Genomic DNA, 19,704 nt, shown 5'->3' on the forward strand with positions numbered 1-19,704 from the left:
ATCGAACTGCTACTACACACTAGAATTCTCAATTTAATTGACCCACAAACATTTACTCGCATTATGTTTGGATTAAATACGTAACACGTGTTGAGCAACATCAAGATTGCAATTAAATCTTTTGTAATATATCAATTACCCCAGAACTAAGGCAAATTTATTGGAATTCATTTGAAAGTATTACCAAGCCATTCCATTACTTTCTTACTCCAGAATTAAATAACAAAATAAAAGAAGGTACGCAGTTCAGATTAGAAAAAACTGCGTGTTTAAATGAATACAACAAAATCTAAATAAAAAACATTTATTATTTAAAACAGAAGTTTTCGGCTCTCTTACCCATTCGCGAAGAACTTATCATATAAAATAAAGGGACAAAATTACAGATACAAAATAAGCAGCAGTCAGGTTGTCAAGTCGGCAAATTGATAATCGCCTAACATTATTCTAAGAAAAATTATTATTATAACCCACTGTCAGTGGAAAATTTAACCAGGTTTAATGGTAACATGACTCCACCGACGGCTGCCTTTAGCTAACTAGTAACTAACAGGTGAAAACCACGGATATCTTTCTTAAAATGAAAATATATAACCATAACCTTGCTGAATTGGAACGGTATTATGCCACTGTTTCATAAAACTGGCAATAGGCTAGTCTAATAACATCCTGTTTACGTAGATAGGTGGCAAAAATCCTGAACGTTTTATTGCCGCGTTTTGACACATGTCAGATGATTAAAATATTTTTTTGTCTTTCAGCTTTGATTATAACCGTTAACAATCAAAACGCATTGAAAATAAACCTGAGATCTCCAAGTAAAATTAAGGAATGTTTCGAGAAATATAATTTATAAATTCTGCATACGTGCCTTTTGAAATTAGGACGTTTTTTGTTTAAAAATTAAATCTAAACATTTTTTTATTAATATAGACGCTTATAACTAACCATTAATGCTAAGATATTCTATAGTTTTACAAAACAAATTTTTATTGGATTTAATTTTTTTTTATATAAAATTAAAGAGCATTTCACTTAGAACATACAAAAAAATCACATCTGCTCTGTTATGTGTTACAAAACATAACACATTAAAAATACAAAAGAAAACATTTAATCGAGTTCCAATTTTCGGAACGAACCGGCGGTCGAATGTATGTCTTGGGTTAAATCATTTTTCTCCAATGCGTACAAATCGACGGACATATCGTCCAAAGCAAGTAATTCTTCTCTACGTTTAAGAAGATTCCTCTTGAGTTCTTCTACCATGTCTCTCAGAGGCACGGTACCTCCATACTCTTTGGGCAAGATCGATGGATCCACGTGTTTTGTTAGATCTTCTGATGTACGATGGAACTAGAAAAAAAAAACTCTTTGAATACTAAAAATTTCACTGATTAATTTTTAAAGATATGCATGGAAAATACACGCTTGTTTAAAAATATTTCGATTACGTAATATGGCAAACTCTTTTGTTGGGTGTCTATAAGTCGGATTTAATTTTACTATTAATGTAAAAATTACCATAACACGATCCTTCAATTTGTCACTGAGCAAGGAGACGGCGAATTCGAAAAATCTCACTCCGTAATGTGGGATGTTCACAAAATGTGTGCATTTGTGGCGCATAGGAGTAGAATTCTGTAAAACAAAAAACATACTAATATTACAAATGCGAAAGTTTAGATGAATGTTTGTTGGAGTTTGTAGCCTAAATAGCTGAACGGATTTCAATAAAATTTGGTATAGATGTAGAGGATAGCCTGAGAAAACTAATTACAACATACCTGTATATAATGAATTATACAACAAAGTTATGAAAAAAAACAATAATTACAAATAAGCCATTAAATTTACACTAACTGCCTTACAAATAAACGCGGTATGATGGTAAACTTGGGAATAAACTGAGTATAAGCAAATATTAGTGGAAATTTTGCTTATACTCACTGTATTCCTAAGTTTAACTTTATGCCGCGTTTATTTGTAAGGCTATACAAGTATAAAATATACAAATTAAGTATCTAGAATAAATATAAAGACATACTTGTATACAATTGAGCATAACACGGACGTCAGTGAGCGACCAGAGGCTGACGTGCGGCATTTGCATGCCGGCTTCGTCGTTGACGTGCGTGTAGCCGAGCAGCTGCGAGCGCGGCTCGTCCAGGAGCAGTTCCACTATCATTGAATGCACGCGCGCCATCACGCAGCTGTCGTACAAGTGAGGGTCGAAACGACCTGCATATAAATACATCAATGTAAATTTGAAGAACTATTACATCTTGTAATGCGAGCAAAAAGAACACCAATGTATCAAATAAATATCTTACTAAAATAAAAGCGAAAGTTTAGATGGATAGATGTTTTTTTAGAGTTTCTAGCCAAAACGGCTGAACGGATCTCGATGATTTTTGGCATAGATGTAAAAGATGGTCTGTAAGAACACTTGCCACTTGACACTCCCTTTTGTTTTTTTTTAATTCCACGTAGAAGAAGTCGTGGGTGAAAGTTAGTATAAGCTTGATTTTTGAAACTTAAATCAAGTTAGTTTAAGATTAATCTCTCTCTCTCAAAAAATGATTTATGAACGGGAGTATTTGTGAAAAGAACAATTTGACGCGTTTTTCAGAAAACAGAGTTATTGAACATTTGAATTTCGTTATTTCAAATTAAATTAACTTACCCATACAAGATAATACGACTCTCCTTCCTTCGGCGTCTCTTTTTGGCAAAGGAACCAAGTATCCAGCGTCAATAACAGCAGCAACCTTAGGGTCCAACGGATCGAGCTTTTGGAACCAATTGGGATACATTTGACGGATGGTCAGATACCGCTCCAACATAGAACAGGCTTGTGGTATCGAATACTTCTTCGTGCGTAAGAAACGCAGAAGGAAAGGAGCATCTGAAACGAATATCATACTGTTAAAGAAGACACAATGTCCCTAAACGTAAAGTAGTTATTTTTTCTAAAAACGATGTTATTTGAATTTACTTTAAGCCATTTCCAAGGTAAAATTATCTTCTAGTGCACTTCCCTATGGAGGGGCCGCATAGTTTCTTCTACTTTTCTATATAAATAATTAAAGATTTTTAACTAACCAGTTCTGCATTTCCTGATAGCAGGATGTTTATCAATGAAGTGTCTCATCTGCGTTAACGCCTGTTCTCTAAGCGCTGGCTCCTCCCTCAGTTCGACTCTGGCTTTCTCCCTTAGTTCTGGTGGAAGTTCCCCAGTCTCCCTCTCCTTCCCTTCCAGGATATACATGCGTTCATCTTCAGTCAATCTGGGGGAATCGATGTCAGGTTTGGGCTCATGCTCGCGACGGCAATCTTCTGGCTGCAGGACGGATGTTGCCATTGTAGCTTCTGGAAACGATTTAGAAGTTAGAAATTTTAATTATATTAGTATACTGCGAAATTCTATTATTTCGAACCCAAAATTAAACGATTGGTAAAGATTTATAGGCTTAGGTATGTGTTAAGTTTGATTCTTAAATATTTTTCGATCTTCCTATACTATTGCCTACTTCTTTGCCAATTTATCGTATACGCCTTTTATTCAAGACTAGCTTTCGCCCGCAACTCCGTTCACTTGGAATTAAAAAAGCAAAAGTGTCCTTCCAGAATATCGTCAATTCCAAATTTCATCGAAATCTGTTCAGTCGTTTAGGCTACTAACTCTAACAAACATCCATCCATCTAAACTTTCGCATTATTATGGAGTGTAATTCACCTAAAGTTTAAAAAGTTTACACTTTGATAATATTCACAATTTCCAATTGTGTAAAGTTACTGTTTGTTACTTTCCTCCGACTTCGACTACGATATAAGGAAAACGTTCCATACAATATCGTACAAAAAGCAGTATGGAGCAAATAACCGTGTCGAATACTCAGCGACCGTTGTGAGACAATAAAATTATGGCGGAACTAAACAAACTTTATATAATACATTTAAGTAACACATAAGTAGTAACAAAACATCGAGAAGATTGTTAAAATTTGGAGACTGTGAGCACATTGATAGCCTAAATTAATGTTGGAAGGTTCTAGAATATAGAGTAGATCAACTCAAAGTGTACTTTGGCCATATTGCTTCAGGATCAATGTCTCCAAAATGAGACAGAGAATGCGGCATTGTTGATGGGGCATGTCTACGTTGAGTAATAGACCACTTTAGGCTATACTAATGAGAAGGAGAGATTTTTATTTTTCTATTTTAGTATGTATTGAAATAGCTCAAAATCTACGAGGTCGATTTTAAAAATTCGTTCACCGTTAGAAAGATAATTTATCTATGAGTAACATAGGCTGCAATTTAGAATATTTTTTTAATTTCATATCTTCATAAACAACAGCTAGTAATAAATAATGATGATAATAACACAGGGTAACTAGTCCCTTAACGTGTACAGATGGGAGTTCCAGAGTCCAATGACAGTGCCAGGACATTTTTATCAGAAACAGCAAGTTTCATCATTACCATATGAAGATATGTTAAGTTGACCTAAAATAATGCTTCTTTTATTCGTATATCGTTCGACAAACCTAGACACAGATAACTACTAGTATGATTGCTACATTCGACTATTCGGTTTACGTAAGCGAATTAAATCGATGCTGCAGTCTTGCATAAACGAACATCGGTTCAACGGTTACGTTACAAGGGTGTTGCTAAATTTTGATATTTTACGATTTATAAATATTATGCAATTATTGGTGACATAATTCGACATAACTGTAGGTTAACTTTTCCAGTTCCAAAATTGTATCTTATATTGTAAATGTGAAAGTTCTGATGGATGTTTACCACTAGGTATCATTAAAAGGGCTCTAAATGTCAGTGAAATTTGGAGAATACGTACGTCTGTATTCTATAAGCGAAGTTTTTTTTTTGCGGACGAAGTTGCGAACAAACCCTAGCATAATATACATTGCGCATCTTTTACTCTTTGAAAAAAACAGAGCTGATATAACTTTTTCGACAGTAAACACAATAAAGTTTAACGTTGAAATCTAAACACGAATAAAACATATCGTATTTTAATCTTAATTCTAAACGTATCTAAATATAATTTCACTTTTCGTGCACGTTCGCAACATTGTACCATTTGACCTTCAAACTTGTCCATCCAAAACTTTCACCTCGCCTTTCACGTCACAGTAAAAGTGATGGACGACTTTGACAATGAAATATCTCGTAACAAATCATAACTGCTGTACAAGATTTAATTAAAATTAAAAACGGTACAAATAGGTTAGGGTCTTTTCAACCATATTAAGCGTCCAATTATCGTTAAAGTAGTATATCCCGACTCCAATGGGCGCCAGTGTTGGCGCTCCTCGGGCCCGAAAACGGCCCTGCTCTTGCACCCCCGCGTTAAGACAGAGCTAAACGTATTAAGACATTCATTTGCTTTATGAATATATTCTCTTCGTTTGGCCAACTAATTTTGCTGTTACTAATTTGGACAGACCATTACAATTTTTGACGCAAATCTCATTCGATATGGTAACTAAAATCACAATTCATATTACAAAAACAACATCGTTAATTAACGAAACAATTGAATTCGGACAACAAATTAGAAAGAAAAGCGTTTAATAAATCAACCAATACCAACTGTGTAAAAAAAACCCTTGAATTTTAAGAGACAGGACTTATCTAGTGCCTACCGAATCTCATTCAAATAAGTTTGTGTATATTGTGTACATTTGAGTAAATATGCATCGTTTTAATGTTATGCAAGTAATAATTAGGTATACGTGATTGTCAAAAGAGAACAGAACACGTTGTCTAGTCCGTTTTTCTACAATCAAAGATCTAACCATAGAGCACGAGAAAAGACGCGGCGACAAAGCCCTGCTTACAATTCATACAATTCAATGGCGTCCATTATCGTTATCAATACATTTACAGTCAGTAAGCGTGTCCTGTTGTGAACAAATATTAAGGAAAGCTTTTTGAAAACATTCGAGTTAAAACCAACCTTAATTCTAAAGCAATAGACATTAGTTTCGTATACATATTAATTTATAAAAGGTCTACAATGTTGCTGTACTAAGTAAAATGTTTAAACCTTATTGTGATACAATAGAGTTTAAATTGGTTTAATTTGTTTGTTTTTACTCATGAATTTGACCAAATTAAAGGGCCTATGTAGTTTATGCTTTTATTAACGGTACAAATTGTTTGATCAAAGATTTACAATAAAGGAGCTACAAGTAGCTGTACTCTATTGTTTAGAATACCATTGTTATACTTAGTATTTTATGCCCAGTTTATTCCAGTCCAGCGACCATAATCAACGCTGGATTACAAATGGAAATATGTGAACCCACACTGGCATCTATTGTGGGTTAACATATTAGCTGTCCAGTGTAGATTACGTATGCTGGACTGGGATAATCAAGTGCTTTAGTGTATTTAGTGAGTTAATTCGTTTCAGTTTGTCTTTTATTATACCAAAGTAACGGCTCCGCTAAATAGAAATTAACGGGCTTGAGTAGGTATTTACATTGTTTGAATAACATCGCATTTTATAAATTAACTCACTGGGATATTATTTTTCTAGATCATAAATCATAAAAAACATGGAGATAATTTTAAAAAATATTTTTCCAAAAGTCCCATAATTTTTAAAAGACCAAATATTTTACTAAGCATTTTACTAAGTTACGGCCTGTCCCACCACTTGCTGATAGAGGCTTAGTTAGCTTAAAAATGACGTCACTGTCAGATAAGTACAAAATCCGATATTACCATAACATATTTTACGCGTTAGATTGTTATCAGACAATTTACAATTTGGAGGGACAGGCCCTTAGTAGTCAAAATTTTAACTTTAAGCAGTGTGAAAGGAAGGTTCAGTAACTGCCATGGCCTTATTAAAGCTTACGAAAGCTCTTTCAATATTAAGTACCTTGTATTATTTTTTGTTGAAATAATTATAATACAGAAGGAAAAACGATGTTACTCCAATTTATTAAAACATTTTTATTTGTAAAAAAAATAAAACAAAGAAACAAGTCATCCTCGACAAAAAACATTTTTTGACAGAATATTTTTGATAAAAAAAAAAAACAGAAATTCCAAGGAGTATTTCAACATTTTTCGAAGTTAACTTTAGTACACAAATGGGATAAACAGAGAGTAGAATATTCTACTTTCTTAGTAAACCCCTCTACCTCCATAATAAAGAGGAAAGGGCGGGGGAAAGCTATAGTTTGACCAGAGAAATAATAAATTTAATTAATAATAAAATGTGGAAGCGACCAACTAAATTCGCCGAAATAAAGAAGCATCCTGCCTATAGACATCCATAAAAGATTCGTTCCCTCTATTGAATCCACGCACAGTTTGAGGATACTTCTTCCTCTATGCGTCATCACCTCTGTCAGATCCTTTTCCCATGCCTTCCTAAGAATTAAGCCTCTCAGAATATCTATCTAGATGGAGATAGGGCAACAATATATTCGAAAACTAGCTACATCTACTTACTTCCGTCAGCTACTTTTGGTTACATGGTCACATTTCGGGATGCACTTGTGCACGTCCGCGATGAACGATGGCCACTTCGGACTGGCCGAACGGTCATCGCTCCCGCACCGGTACCTTCCCGAAATATTGCGACATAGCCACAGATCCACTGGATAAGGCCCACTTATACGAGTACTTATTATGTAGGGTAATGCCCTTCGTCAAGTTACTTTAATGAGCCTAGGAGATACAAAACGTACTTATCGAGACATCCAACAAAAAAGATTACGTCTATATCTATACTTCTATACTAATATAATAACGCGTAATCACACACTACTTTGTGGCGTAGAATTTCAGCAATCACAGCATGTTTTTGAATAATTCTTTCTTTAATAAAAACCCTTACACTTACGGTACGCTTTAGGCTATATATTTTCACGTTATTATGAAATATTTTCATGTTAGTAAACATAAGAAGTGAGTAAATTGGTAAAATTACTCTACGAGAAAGAGATAAAAACTACAAGCTGATAGAAGCAGACGCCAGGTTGCTATGGTTACTTAAATTCTGAACCAATAGCGGAGAAGCGAGGTTGTCATGATTATAATGTCATCCGGATGACGTTACACGGGAACAGTTAGCGTCTTATATTATATTAACTAACCATAAATGGGATCTTATAATCAAGAGACAAAATGTGAATGTAAAAAAGCTTACATTAAATGTTTTATTGCTCTGTACACAAACCCGCGTGGAAGCTCAGGAGGTCGATGAACCGAACTTGTGCCGAATCCCTATCTGAAAGTTCCCGAAGGTTACATTGTAGTTGTTTAGGGTTGCGTTGTGGTGTAAACCATATTCCATAACAGTTAATATTTTGAGTTATTTCGGAATTGTAAAAAAAAAGTGAATAAATAGAAGAAAATATACAGAAGATTAATAGTTGAAATATAAAAGAATCATACTAATCATACTATCATACTAATATTATAAATGCGAAAGTTTAGATGGATGGATGGATGTTTGTTAGAGTTTGTAGCCTAAACGGTTGAACGTATTTAGGTGAGATTTGGTATACATGTAGGGGATAGTCTGGAAGAACACATAGGCTACTTTCTTTTGTTTTTATTAATACCACGCGGACGGAGTCGCGGGCGGAAGCTAGTAAATACATAAGTTAATCTGATATTTCAGTAAGCATCAGCAGTCCGTCCATTTCGTCGAACACGTGGTGTGTTGGCTTGCATTTTAATGTTTGAAATCAACAGAAACTTTTATCATGGATAAATCATCTACTCTATGGTATTCACTATACATAAAGCTGGGAATACACCAGAAAATAGCGGACACACAATGTCTTATCAAAGATTTTAAACAACACTAAGGAAAAAAAAGACGGAACACAACAAGCTCTAAACGATAAACACTAATATTTATCAGAGCCATTAAATTTAAATTACAATAACAATATTCGAACTGTATGGCCGTCATTAAATTTAATTACCCATTAGTACATATATGATGTAATTATATTTCAAACAATTGTACTAGGAAAACAGAAGTATAAAGAGGATTTATTAGTAACGCTAAACATTCGTCATGTATATGAAGTTAGATGCGCAGTTGTTCAAAACAAAAATAAGAGGCGTGAAAATATGTTTATCTCTCTCTCACCCATTACCTATGTATATGTTTATCTCGCTTACACAATGTTAAAGGGTTTTGTAAGGTAACTTCAGGCGCACGGATAATGGTCAATGCCAATACAATGCACTCAGGATATCGAACAAAGTTGTATATTTCAATAAGATAGTACTTCCATTATGCTGACCTGTTATCTATTTAGTGCATTAGGAACAGAAGCGGTCTATCTTTGCTAGAAATATGATAGCTGTTTTGTATGGAGTGATTTTAGCAATACTGAGTTTATTTCGCTGCAAAACTACTCTAATATTCGAGTATAAACTATGGTGTACTACCAGGGTTTCATAAAACGTTGGACAATTTAAACATTAACAGCCTTACAAATAAACGCGGTATAAAGTTAATCTTACTAATATTATAAATGCGAAAGTTTAGATGGATGGATGTTTGTAAGAGTTTGTAGCCTAAACGACTGAACGAATCTTGGTGAAATTTGGCACAGACGTAGAGGATACTCTGGAGGAACACATAAGCTACACACTTTTTTTAGTTCCACGCGGACGGAGTCGCGCGCGAAAGCTATTATAGGAATACACTGAGTACTTATAAGCAAATATTAGTACAAATTTTGCTTATACTCAGATTATTTCTAGGTTTAAATTTATACCACGTTTATTTTAGGCTGTAAGGAGTTTTGTTAAATCTTATTTAAAGAGTCGCACTTATCTATTAAAAACTGAATGTGTAAACGGCTTTAGAATTAAGGTGCGTCTACATTAGACAATGAATATGAAGCTATAGTTTTCCTTTATCTAAAGGTGTGTACACACTTGCGGATTAGCGTGTTAATCTCGATGTACCGGTACAATCAGAGAGAGAGACCAGTTACCGCTGAGTCAGCTCGCGGCGCCGCGGCCCCATTCTGCTCCGCCGGACAAGACTTTCACTGCATGCCGGTACACGACGGGGATCGAGATTCATTGGGACTAGCTTTTGGTCGTTTTACAATACCCACTAAGAGCGCACGATTTGACTAAACTATCGCACAATTGTTTAGTCACGCTTTGATTCCTACGAGCTTATTTTGGGCACACTCCATCAAGTGCAATTCAACTGTTTAGTTGTGCAACTAAACAGTTGAATTGGCTGCGAAACAATCGACAATCGCACAACCATTGTGTTATAATTTAGTCAACGGTTTGCGCCAACTCTTAAGTATACTGAAGTATATTTGTATAGACTACGGATATACGATTCTGAAGAGACAAACTACTGAATCTTGAAAGAACATTGCTAGGTTTTTAAAAAAACCTTGTACTTGTATATTTATCTGAATCTAACTGGCAACACAAGAAGAGTGATAGAAAAACTTGTTAATCACCGATGCTCTTAGAAGTAAAGTCTTATTTAAAAAAATAACACATTTATTCTATCAACTAATCTAACCCCTAGTTCACGGGGTAGATTATAAATTGTAACGGCATTGAACGTGTTAAATATGTATATTTATAAATTGTCTTGAAAACTACATAAATGCAATTAATTTATTATTATTTTTCATGCAATTAGAGGATATCCGTAGCGAGACCGCAAAAAGCGTAGAAAATTATTCGTATTCGTGCAAATATACGATAATTTATTGGTAAAAATGCTCCCGTAATTACATTGTTTAATACACGAATTCTGAAGTTTATTTTAATCTTTGAAAAATATTTTTTTTATAATACAAGGTGACAAACGAGCAAGCGGCCACCTGAATCCACCGAAGTGGAAAGCGACCGCTGCCCATAAATATCCGCAATTGCAGATGCGTTGCCTACCCTTCATTGACGGAGGAGGAGACGCACATAAAGAGGATATTTCCCCTTCCTATGCGTCTCCTCCACCGTCAAATCCACTTTTCCTTCCCATCCTTAAGAATCCTCTTAAGAAAAGGTTTGAATGGGAAAGACACACTCATCAGACGAAACGCGAAATTGCTAATACTTCACGCCTGTTTTCTGTGTGGTCGTGGTATTACACCGGGTGAGCCGGCCCATTCGTGCGAAGATGTTAAATCGGGCTCTACCATTGTTATACAGGTAACAAGATTTTTATTTACTTTTATATTGAAATTAGTATAGTTTAGTAACTATATCTAATTCTTATTTTTGAAACCATTTCTATCTCTTCGCAACAATTAGTTTTTTCATCTATCCACGGCCTAAAAAGCACCTAATGCTTGGTGAAATTTAGTACAACTAGGTGAAAAAGTTTGCGAGATTATTTTCTGTTTAAAACAAAAACATGTTGTGAACAAGTGTTACGAATTTCACGGTGTTCGTTTTAATTTTTTCTCGACAATTTGACTTGGCCTAGTTCACACGTTTACGTACTAATGTGTTTGGTGATTTTTACGTCACCGGCAAATTGCGAACTTCATCATTTTATAATCGATACTAGCGTAAAATTAACTATTTCTGATTAAAATTTAAATAATCAAGAATATTCACGTCTCTTTTATTGTTCTGTAGAACAAACTTTAATCAAAAAGTTATTTTTTGTATGTAACAAGTAAACTCAAAAATTACTGGACCAATTTGAAGAAATCTTTCACCATTTGAAAGCTACATTGTGCCTGGTTATTTATCCAGTTAATTTAGACTATTTAAATGTAATAATTAGGTAATATTAAAAACTTTACTTTAACCAATGATCTATTTTTCATTACGTATTAAGTACTATACTACTAGTAATCTACATATTACTAGGTCAGATCCGGCTCGAAGGATCAATTAACACATCGGTTAACTTGTTGTAAGGTGGTCAAGGCTATATATTATGAAAATTTTACAACGCTTTAAAACTTTAGTTGTGTCGATTTCTTAATATTAAAAACTACAAGGCATTATTATTTTATTGTAATTAAATTCAAACGCTATTGAACACGATTTTTTTTTCATCATCAACATCCCCACCGAGGGGTTCGGAGCCTACCCTAAAGTAAGGGTGACTAGGCCATAGTCAACCACGCTGGCCCATTGCGGGTTGGTTGACTTCACACATATCCTTGAATTTCTTCGCCAATATGTGCAGGTTGCGACACAATGTTTTCCTTCACCGTAAGAACGTCGGGTAAATTATATGTACATATGAAAATTCGAAAAAATCGAAAATCACATTGGTACATGGCGGGATTCGAACCCAAGACCTGTAGATTATTAGTCAAGTGCTTAAACCACTGAGCCACCGACGCTCGATTTTTTTTATTACAGACAAATAACATTTGTCATAGAAACTAGCTTTTGTTCAAAAAGTTCATTCAATTTATTTAATGCCAAATAAGGTATTAATTTAGATTATAGAAAAAGAATAAAAGCTCAGACGATCGCTGACGCACTGCACATAATAGTCGGTTTAAACTGCCGAAAACCATGAACAAAAATATATTGTTTTCTCTTTTTCTTCTTAAAGAATGAAAGAGATGACAATACATTTCTGTACAAGTATGTCGACAATGAAACCTATATTTATTATGTTCAAATAAACGAATCCATCAATAATTTCATTATTTAAGTTAAATTGGCACATCACGAACAATGTTGCGATATTTTTGTCTAATAATTTTGTTCATATTCAAAAAACTCTAAATGCTTTTAACCATATCGCATTGTATGAATCTTATCAACTTATATTAGTAGTAGTTAGTTACGATAAAACGAGAATATAGGTGATATATACTATTATAATAAAGCGTAAACACACTTCTTTGTTGTCTAAGATGTCAGCAATCACAGCATATTTTCGAATAACTCTTTTTTTTTTAATAAAAAGCCCTACACTCACGTCACGCTTTAGGCTTTATATTTTCACGGCGTTAAACTTAGGGGTAAATATTTTGGATAAAAACTCTAATGTGGGAAAGAGACCTTGTTGCCAACATCAAGGAAGCAAGGTTGCCATGGTTTGACATCAGGTCATGTCATTTTGACATTTGCAATTGATAATTTGACAAATGTGAACAATAAAATATTTTTTTTATAATTCCATGCGGATAAAGTTGCATGGGAACAGCTAGTAATAAAATAATTGGAAACTTCGGAAACTCAGCAAAGAGACACATGAATAGAAAACTATGTCACCGGAAGTTGCACACGAGAGCACAACACGTAATGATGCAACTTCAGCCCGCATAATAAGCATGACTAAAAGTGTGACAGATTATATTATAACTAAACCTTTAAAATACATCGCTAAGGGAGTGCCACAGACAAGAAACTGACCTGAAGTAAACTTCAAAATACACGTCCTATTCGAATTAGCTAACTGCGGTATTCCATTTTTAAAACAGCAAAAATACACTATTGTCATTTCTTTTACTCTCTTTGAGAAAATAGAAATAACTGTATTTTGTCAGGACAGTTGGCAGTGGGACTCCAAAAATCAACAATTTATTAATTCTAGCTTTTGTCTGCGACTCCGTAAGCGTGGAATTTAAAAAAGTAGCCATGTGTTCTTGCATGTTATCCTCTACGTCCATGTCAAACTTCATCGAGATCCGATTAGGCTATAAACTCTAACAAACATCCATCCATCCATCTAAACTTTCGGATTTATATTAGTAAGATTATGGTTGGATGGATGTTTGTAACAACGTAACTAGAAAACAGTTAAACGGTTCTTGATGAAATTTGGCATAGACATGACATATAGGCTACATGAGTTTTTTTTAATTATGCGCTGACGAAGTCGCGGGCAAAAGCTAGTCAAACAATAGTTCTTCATTTGCGGTTAAAGTAATTCTTTATTCAAAATGGATTTACCAAGCAAGAGACGAGGTCCGCATAAACAAGTGGATTAAAGAATGTGGGTTTGTAGTGCGGGATTTTCGTAATATTGCTAGGGTTGCCATAATAAAACTATTTTCAATTGCGCTATTCATAAAGGGGACCAATTTTAAAAATGTCTGAAAAAACAATATACAAAATGTCTTAATTTCGTTTAATTTCTCGACAAAATTCGAAGAAGAAATTAAGAAATGTGAGGCACATTACGTAATTTTCGATTCGCAAATTTAAATAATAATCATCTTCAGTAATCAGGTGAATTTAAATATTGCATTTTATACTTTCTAATAATGAAAAAAATATTAAAATCAGTTCTGTAAATTCACAGTCCATTATAAAAAAAGAAATATCTTATTAGTTATTGTAGATATTTTAGTCGTATAACTAGATAATTTTAAATAAATGTAGAGAGGTGACAACCCTAGGTTTCAAACGTTCGTTTGAATCGTAATTAACTTGGAGAGACGAGGTTTCCGGATGATTTCACTTCTCATTATAAATATTCAGTTAAATATTACGTAGTTTGTTGCTGTTTGTACCATTATAAATTAATATTTTAGTGACAAATTTCGTTTGTGTTAAATAGAACTCTGAAAACAAAAGAAAACAGACGAATTGCGACTCTCCACCTTTAGAAAGTGAGTTTAAAATAGGATACATACGCTATAACTACAATCGCCGTATTGACAAAATATTGGTTCAACAAGCTGTTCCCGTGCGAATTAAAAATAAAAATATTATAGAAAATTAAAAATATTATTTACTTGTGTCAAATTATCAATTACAAATGTCAAAGTGACGTGACATGATGACAACCTTGCTTCCTTGATGTTGGCAGCAACTTATGGTCTCTTTCCCTCATTATGGTTTTAATCCAAAATATTTACCCCCTAAGTTTAATGGAGTTAAAATATATAGCATAAAGCGTGACGTAAGTGTGGGGTTTTTTATTAAGAAAAGAATTATTCAAAAATATGCTGTGATTTCTGACATCTTAGGCAACAAAGTGTGTTTACGCTTTATTATAATAGTATAGATGTATACTAATATTATAAAGAAGAAAGATCTGTATTTATGTACATTTGTATTTATTGGACTATCTAAAACACTACTAAGCCAATTTCAAAAAATCTTTCACCATTAAAAAGCTAAGGCAACAGTAAGTAACAGCTTTTTTTAATGTCATGTGGACGAAGTCGCGAGCAACAGCTAGTATCCAATAATCCAAACAGATCTTTTCAAACTAAGAAAGTAACAAAATTGTACAACCAATCTGGAGACGCAGACATAATAATTTTGCAAAATATTCGTCATTCAAATTCCATTTAAAATGCCCTATCATAGTTATCCGCAAATATTGATTGTACATTAGGTATGTTAATAAATTTGGAATGTAGTTATGTACTTACATATTTCTCGTTTACGTATTTGTATAACTTGTTAATCTTACACGTATTGTTTTAGTAGTTGTTACCGTGACATTACAAAATTTTATTTTAATGTTCTCCTTGCCTACCTACGTTTAAAAATTATTTGCTAGTATTGACTTATAGATTATGTCCCTTTCTTGTAGCGCAATTTCGTATGATATACTTACCTTTAACTTCATAGCGTGAAGATATATAAAGTGTGTTGTTAGTGTAGGGGTTTATAACCAAAAAAATATTTATTAAAATAAAACATGTTGTGATTCCTGATATCATACACAACAAAGAAGGATGTTAATTATATTAGGATAGATAAATGAACAGCTAACAATAATTGCATATAAGTCTGGGTTTCGACTTCTATGATATTTATAACTAGCTTTCGCCGGCGACTCCGTCATCGTGGAATTGAAAAAAAATTAAGTAATCTATGTGTTCTTCTAGACTATCCTCTACATCTATGTCAAACATAGAGATCCATTCAGTAATTCAGGCAACAGACTCTAACAAACACCCATCTGAACTTTCGCATTTATAATATTAGCAAAAGTAAAGTTATAAATATGTCTGTCTCTGTTTTTCCAAAAATAATGTAAGGGATGACAATAATGTATTCATAGAAAAATTAGTGGAATCGTTTAGCGTAAGACACGTATTTTTTAACCTTGTCACTCTGTACACATTACCATAGACAATTTCCAATGACTACCAAATAGAGGCGACACTGTTTCTACTATTACGTAATATGTAATGCTAATTAATACGCAACTCGTCATAGATCGATCAGACAGGTATGGAAGAGAACACTAGATTTGTAAACCAGCATCAAATCTACGCCGTTTTCATCTTCAGGAAAAATTTTGAATGAAAATCAAAGCCTTTATGAGCAGCTTTCAGTTTTTTTGATGACGAGTGTACTTATTATTTTAATTTTAATTATGAATTATAGTAGATAATATATATATATTTGTCTCAATTTCTCTTACTTTATGGTATGAATAATAATTCACAGTGGAAATTTGTAATAAAGCAACAAAAACAAAATATTCTCAAAAAAAACTGTAAACTAAAAAGTAACGAAATAATTCCTTGAAAATAGTAAACCTCCCTTATTGTAGCTATAATGTCTATATTGTACAATTATTATTATTTGATGTCGGTGTCAGCCAAGGTATGCAGTGATATTTCTACGTAAGGCTTTCTACATTTTTACCATAACAATTGACAATTGAAAGTATAGTAACGTTTTTAGTAATGAATCTACATTGACTGACTTCATTTGGGAAGTCGGTCAATAACCAAAGTATGCAAAAAAAATAATTGTTTTGCGTAAATAATAGGAATTACATTTGTGAAACTATAAATGTATTAAATGCAAACAGTAACAAAAAGTTTTGCTGTAACTATATATTTCCATACTTTAACATACAAAAGTGAGAGCTTTGATTTCACTTTCGTTATGTCGAATTCGGTTAGACCCAATTCATCGACCGCGAGCTAAAAGGTGAAATTTTAACGGACAATGAAAAATGTTGCATTTAGGTACTGAAGTATTCGAAAGTCCACAATTTATTGCCTACTATTTTTGCTTGACAAGAATATATAGACTACTTTTTATCTATGGTAAGTGTCACAGACGAAAAATTTTATAGAGTAATTAGTTTTTGCTACAATAGAACTTTCTTAAAAAATATGTAGGTTAAATTTTTTTTTTTTTGCAATTTTGTAAAATAAAGCAATTTTACAATTTGTTAAAAAAATAGAAAAATAAACGTTTGGTGCTATAAAAAAATCATTAAATTTTATAACCTGTACGGTAGTTAGGAGAATGTCATAAAAAAATAATTATGGATTTATGGTTCATCATCGATTAAAATATAATCGTTTTATTAATAAGCCTGCCAGTTATAACATGCAATCGTTACTATGTTCTACATCTTAAAAAAACTAAAGAATTACAAGTATAAATAATAAAAAAGTTAACTTTTTTAAGAACATGGTTTGAAGGAAAAATATAGTTTTATCTGCAATTTATATATACTGCAAAAGACATTTAACTATATACCAAAGGTCAAAGAGTCGAGACACTACGCTACTCGTAAGTAACAAGGTTTGCGACTTGTGACTGAGACGAAAGTAATAATTTTCACGGGTTCCTATAGCTTAAGCAATTTATTCAGTGTTACGATTCGTATAATTTTCGTTTTTAAATTATAAGTTACTTGTTACCCGTTGGTTATCGGTTATTGGGATTTTTTAAATTTAGGTTTAATTATCGACTTTTATTCCTCATTCTTTAAAGCTCTAGTGGACATAACTTTCCTTTTAAAGTCCAGAGGTGACTATTTTAAACAGTAATATCCTGTTAATTTGACTGTGAAGTATGGTTATAACGTATAAAGACCTTGGCATTTATTTACGAAAAGGGTATAAAAATCATTGTGTAAATATTGCCAGTATACACTGTGACATACAATTAACGTGTATATAAACAACTGCCAGTGTTAAGTTGTTACCCAATGCGATAATAAAAACGAAGCAACGGCCCGAGCCGAGGCTCCTGAGGGAGCCCTTGATTTCAGTTACTCATAAACGAGGTTTAGGCTAAGAGCCTCTGCGCTCGGTCACCTCAAGTCCGGTGAAGCTGTAAATGCCTCTTCAAGGCAAACAGTGGCAATTCAGACACAAAAAAAATGTAAAGTTGTCAGAATAAAAAAAGTAAAAGTGGTCGACCTTTTATTTTTTTTAATTCTTACTACATAATAGTAGACGTTATTTAGTCACAATCACGATGAGGTATATATTTATGAATATATGATCAACAAAACTCTTAATGCCACCTACAGATGGATTTTTCCCAACCGTCACCTCACTCTATCCCCACGTAGAGACAGATGAGAATAAAAAGTTTCATCGGTCCTACCTTTTGCGACTAGGGGACTAGGGAACTTTTTTATTTCATAACAGTTTCATTTATCACCATATTGGTGATAGTGGGACTAAAAGGTGGGACGGATGAAACGTTTTATTCCCACGTGGGGACAGAGCGGAGTGACGGTTGGGAATAATCCCCACAGAGACGTTAAATGGTTACTAAGTTCCCTTAGTGAATATTTTAACAGATTCAAGGGACTAAGGCTGGAACTCATAAAGCGCGCTTCGACTTTGCTCAGGCTTTGTTTGCGCCTAATTTCCGTATCATGTACTCAGTGTAATTTTAAAATTCGAATTTATAGTCCTTCTAGGCTGTGAATTTCTTGAGTAATGTTTTTTTCTGTTTCTGATTCAATATTTATTAAATCGTAAGATTTATTTCAATGATTTATATATTTTTAGCCTTAGACAGTTTAGTGTTAGTCAAGATATAAGGAAAATCATCTTTGAAGATAGAAATGGGGGTCTTCGAAGTGTTAACAGTTTCACAAGATTTATAAAAACTGAAGAAAAAGTTTACAGGCATCAAACAAGAAGTTTTTTTTACTAAATAGTGTTACGGAGTATAAAATCATGATTCTTTATAATTTTGTGATAACTCATAGAAACTACTGCGCCCAGCTAATTTTTTGTAGATAAATTTTCTTCGAGAAAGTAAGATATAGATAATATTTAAAAAAATAAATAAATAATAAACCATCTTACCAGGAATAAATAATCCAGTTCAGTAGAAAGTTGGGTAAGTTATATCACTTTTATTTACTTCAAGTAAAAAATAATAAGAGCACAAAGGAACGACGCGATTTTTTTTAAATTATTTTTTTAAGTCGTTCTGAGCGATGGTACACACCGCTCCGAGTGTCGACCGAACACTGGCCAATACTGGCTGGTTGACGATGTAAAAGCGGTAAGTCTTGAACCTCCTTGCACAAATTATCCGTTGCCATGATTGGAAATGTCACTTTACGAAAAATTAAAAACAAAACAAACTAGCTGCTATGAAATACGAATTTCAAATTAATCACTTATTTCCCACTCTTCTGATACTGGTCACTAAGATTCTCGAATCGATGAGAAATCTACATTAGGAGTCTGTTTGAGTGACTATTAAATAACTCTGAGAACGGTAGTTTAAAATGGGTACATTCTAATTTCTATTTAATTTATATAACTAAATACATAGCCATTTTTAATTTTGATTTTATTCGATTTATATTTGTGGAGATTTATTGTTAAATAGTTGCTACTAAACAGCTATTTTATGGATTTCAATTTTCTAAATAAAAAAATAATTTTACAAGTGGGGTTATAATCTTTCCCGCCATGTAAGATCCAGTCAATGTTACTCGGCGGCAGTCGCAGCGACCGGTCCACTTTAGTCATC

General features: G+C 33.3%; 1 protein-coding gene across 2 annotated transcripts; it reads right to left on the reverse strand.

The window, feature by feature from the left end:
• Positions 1–288: 288 nt before the first annotated feature.
• LOC106103169 (retinaldehyde-binding protein 1-like) lies at positions 289–19,219 on the reverse strand. Of its 2 annotated transcripts, none has more exons than XM_013282855.1 (6): positions 19,026–19,219; positions 3,106–3,372; positions 2,687–2,908; positions 2,048–2,241; positions 1,525–1,641; positions 289–1,356 (listed from the first exon to the last, which is right to left on the reverse strand). In XM_013282855.1, exons 2-6 carry the CDS (start codon positions 3,362–3,364, stop codon positions 1,114–1,116), a joined length of 1,035 nt encoding a protein of 344 aa, XP_013138309.1. In that variant the 5' UTR covers positions 3,365–3,372; positions 19,026–19,219; the 3' UTR covers positions 289–1,113. The 2 variants fall into 2 exon arrangements, with proteins under 2 accessions (XP_013138309.1, XP_013138310.1); XM_013282856.1 differs by lacking the exon at positions 19,026–19,219 and adding an exon at positions 7,507–7,614.
• Positions 19,220–19,704: the final 485 nt, after the last annotated feature.

This window comes from Papilio polytes, unplaced genomic scaffold (genome assembly GCF_000836215.1).
Source record: "Papilio polytes unplaced genomic scaffold, Ppol_1.0 DF823868.1, whole genome shotgun sequence".
Classification (NCBI taxonomy): Eukaryota; Metazoa; Arthropoda; class Insecta; order Lepidoptera; family Papilionidae; genus Papilio; species Papilio polytes.

Bases quoted from the DNA above. Each gene is read 5' to 3' on its own strand.
- LOC106103169 (XM_013282855.1), bottom strand. From the start codon at position 3,364: ATGGCAACATCCGTCCTGCAGCCAGAAGATTGCCGTCGCGAGCATGAG. The intron at 2,242-2,686 runs GTAAGTTAATTT...ATTTATATGCAG, and splicing joins AGTCGTATTATCTTGTATGG to GTCGTTTCGACCCTCACTTG. The intron at 1,642-2,047 runs GTATGTCTTTAT...TTTGTTTTACAG, and splicing joins TTATGCTCAATTGTATACAA to AATTCTACTCCTATGCGCCA.